Source organism: Aplysia californica, unplaced genomic scaffold (assembly GCF_000002075.1).
Source record: "Aplysia californica isolate F4 #8 unplaced genomic scaffold, AplCal3.0 scaffold00202, whole genome shotgun sequence".
NCBI lineage: Eukaryota > Metazoa > Mollusca > Gastropoda > Aplysiida > Aplysiidae > Aplysia > Aplysia californica.
The window spans coordinates 570,008-572,024 of NW_004797472.1; the positions used below are offsets into that span (position 1 = coordinate 570,008).

The 2,017-nt window shown below is 43.6% G+C and overlaps 1 protein-coding gene across 1 annotated transcript in view; it reads right to left on the bottom strand.

Annotated features, from left to right (window-relative positions):
• LOC101857720 overlaps positions 1-1,910 on the bottom strand; it is a gene marked incomplete at its 5' end in the record, with an annotated part of 7,297 nt that extends 5,387 nt beyond the window's left edge. The window contains 2 exon segments of the mRNA XM_013082968.2: positions 179-535; positions 1,682-1,910. Coding sequence (XP_012938422.1) covers positions 179-535; positions 1,682-1,910 — 586 coding nt within the window.
• Positions 1,911-2,017: the final 107 nt, after the last annotated feature.

The following is a 2,017-nucleotide window of genomic DNA, read 5'->3' on the forward strand; positions in this document are numbered from 1 at the left end:
TTTCCCAACATGTCCTGAATAATTATCTTGATAATGACTCTATATTCTTACGATTTTGATAAAGTAGATGGAGCATTTGTTTTCTGACCTCATGGGCTTAGTAAATCAAAACGGCCAAAAATTTCAGATAGAGCTTTGTAATTCTAAGGTAGCGATATGACGCAGCCTGCATACTTACATGTCTGTGGCTGACGTCAGCCTTGCCCTCATTATCATCACCATCATCACCATCATCGAAATTCTCCTCCTTTTCGTCCTCCAAACCATCATCATCCTCATCAACATCGTCTTCCTCCAATACTTGACCCACTAGGCTGCACCCACGTCTGACCTCCGGCAGCCTGGTGACCTTCTCGCCTGATGACCTTGACCTCGAGGTCAAGAACTTGCGGCTGGATGGCTCTGGTGTCCCTCTGGCGTCACGGCTGTTTACGTCACCGCTACCCGTCCTGTTTGTGGCGTCATTGTCCGATCCGTCGTCTTCGTCATCGAAAGACGGTTTGCAATTTGACGTCACAAATGTGTTTTCGCTGACCTGAGAGGATGAAAATAACAATCAAAAGACGGGGTCGAACTTTAATCAATACTAGAATTACTTGAAATTTCTTCGGACACTCAATGCGGAAAGAAGCAGTGGAGAATATTGTAACAACAGGTGAGTTTGATGGAAAGAGAGGCAGGGGCAGACAGAGGGAAAAGATACTGGACAAGATGACAACTTGGCTAGGAGCAGCAAGAACAACAGACACCATCGCTGCAACGCAAGACAGAGTGAAGTAGAGGTTCATGATCGCCCACGCCAGTCGGCAAGGCACCGGATGATGATGATGATGAGAATAACTTGAATAGACAGAGCTCGGCCATAGATCGTACATAACAACAAGATAGTTCACTCGGCTAAAATAAAAGTGTGCGCGGAAATCAGATGACGCTGCAGTTTTTGTTTTGAAGCTCTCTTTCGTTTCTCTAGAAGAAGAATAGGAATAGCACAGTCTGTTGGTTCCGCTTCTATTGTTTTTCACACAAGTATGGTAACTGTGTCAGCAAAATCTGCACTTTGTCGAAGATGGCGCTTCCGGATTTTGAGGAAACTTTTTTAATTGGCTCAAAGAAAGGAGTAAACTATCTTGTTATGTACGATCTTTGGCTAGGCAGAGAACCCATACTTTACCATGATGCCGAAATAGCTACCCCATTATGCTGCTTAGCAAATAACACAACATAGCTTCATGACACAGATGTCTCTCAACACGCTGCCTCCAAAATCAATTTTTTAGAACAAAGTTTTACCTGATTTTTAATGTCCATGTAGATTTTTAATGCAGCCTCATCGTTTAAGCAAGGGTTGAACTTGCTTTCTATTGGCTATTTACTCACCCGGAAAGTTCAAATTGTCTGGGTTATGCGCTCTCCAAGAAAGTTTAAATTCTATTGGCAGTTCACTCACCAAGAACGTTTAAATTCTACTGAATATTCACTCACCGACAAAGTTGTTTTTTTATATTCTATTGACCATTCACTCACCAAGAAAGTTTAAATTCTATTGGATGTTCATTTACCAAGAAAGTTTATACTGTATTGGTTATTCACTCACCAAAAAATTCTATTGACCATTCACTCACCAATTCTGTTGGCTGTTCACTTACCCAGAAAGTCTATATTCTATTAGCTGTTGACTCACCATAGGCACCACCCGCTTGGTCCTGGGCGTGGCTCTTGTAGGCCCCGCCTTGCTGAACACGGGCGGGAGAGAAAAGTGGGCGGGGCTATCCGCGTCTGCTGCATGGAGCACACTGGTGTCGAACACCTCATCGCCTGAAGCCACGCCCTCGTCCTCCTCGTCACGTGACCTGGACTCACCTTGACTCTCAAGGTCAGCCCTGCTGTTGTGGCGGATGTTGGAGGCGATTCTGAGAAAGGTGTCAGAAGAAATTAAATAGTTGTGAAGCGCGTAGAACATGCTGTAGATTGTAGTTATTCGCTATGTAAATGCAGTTGTTTATTATTATTATTATTA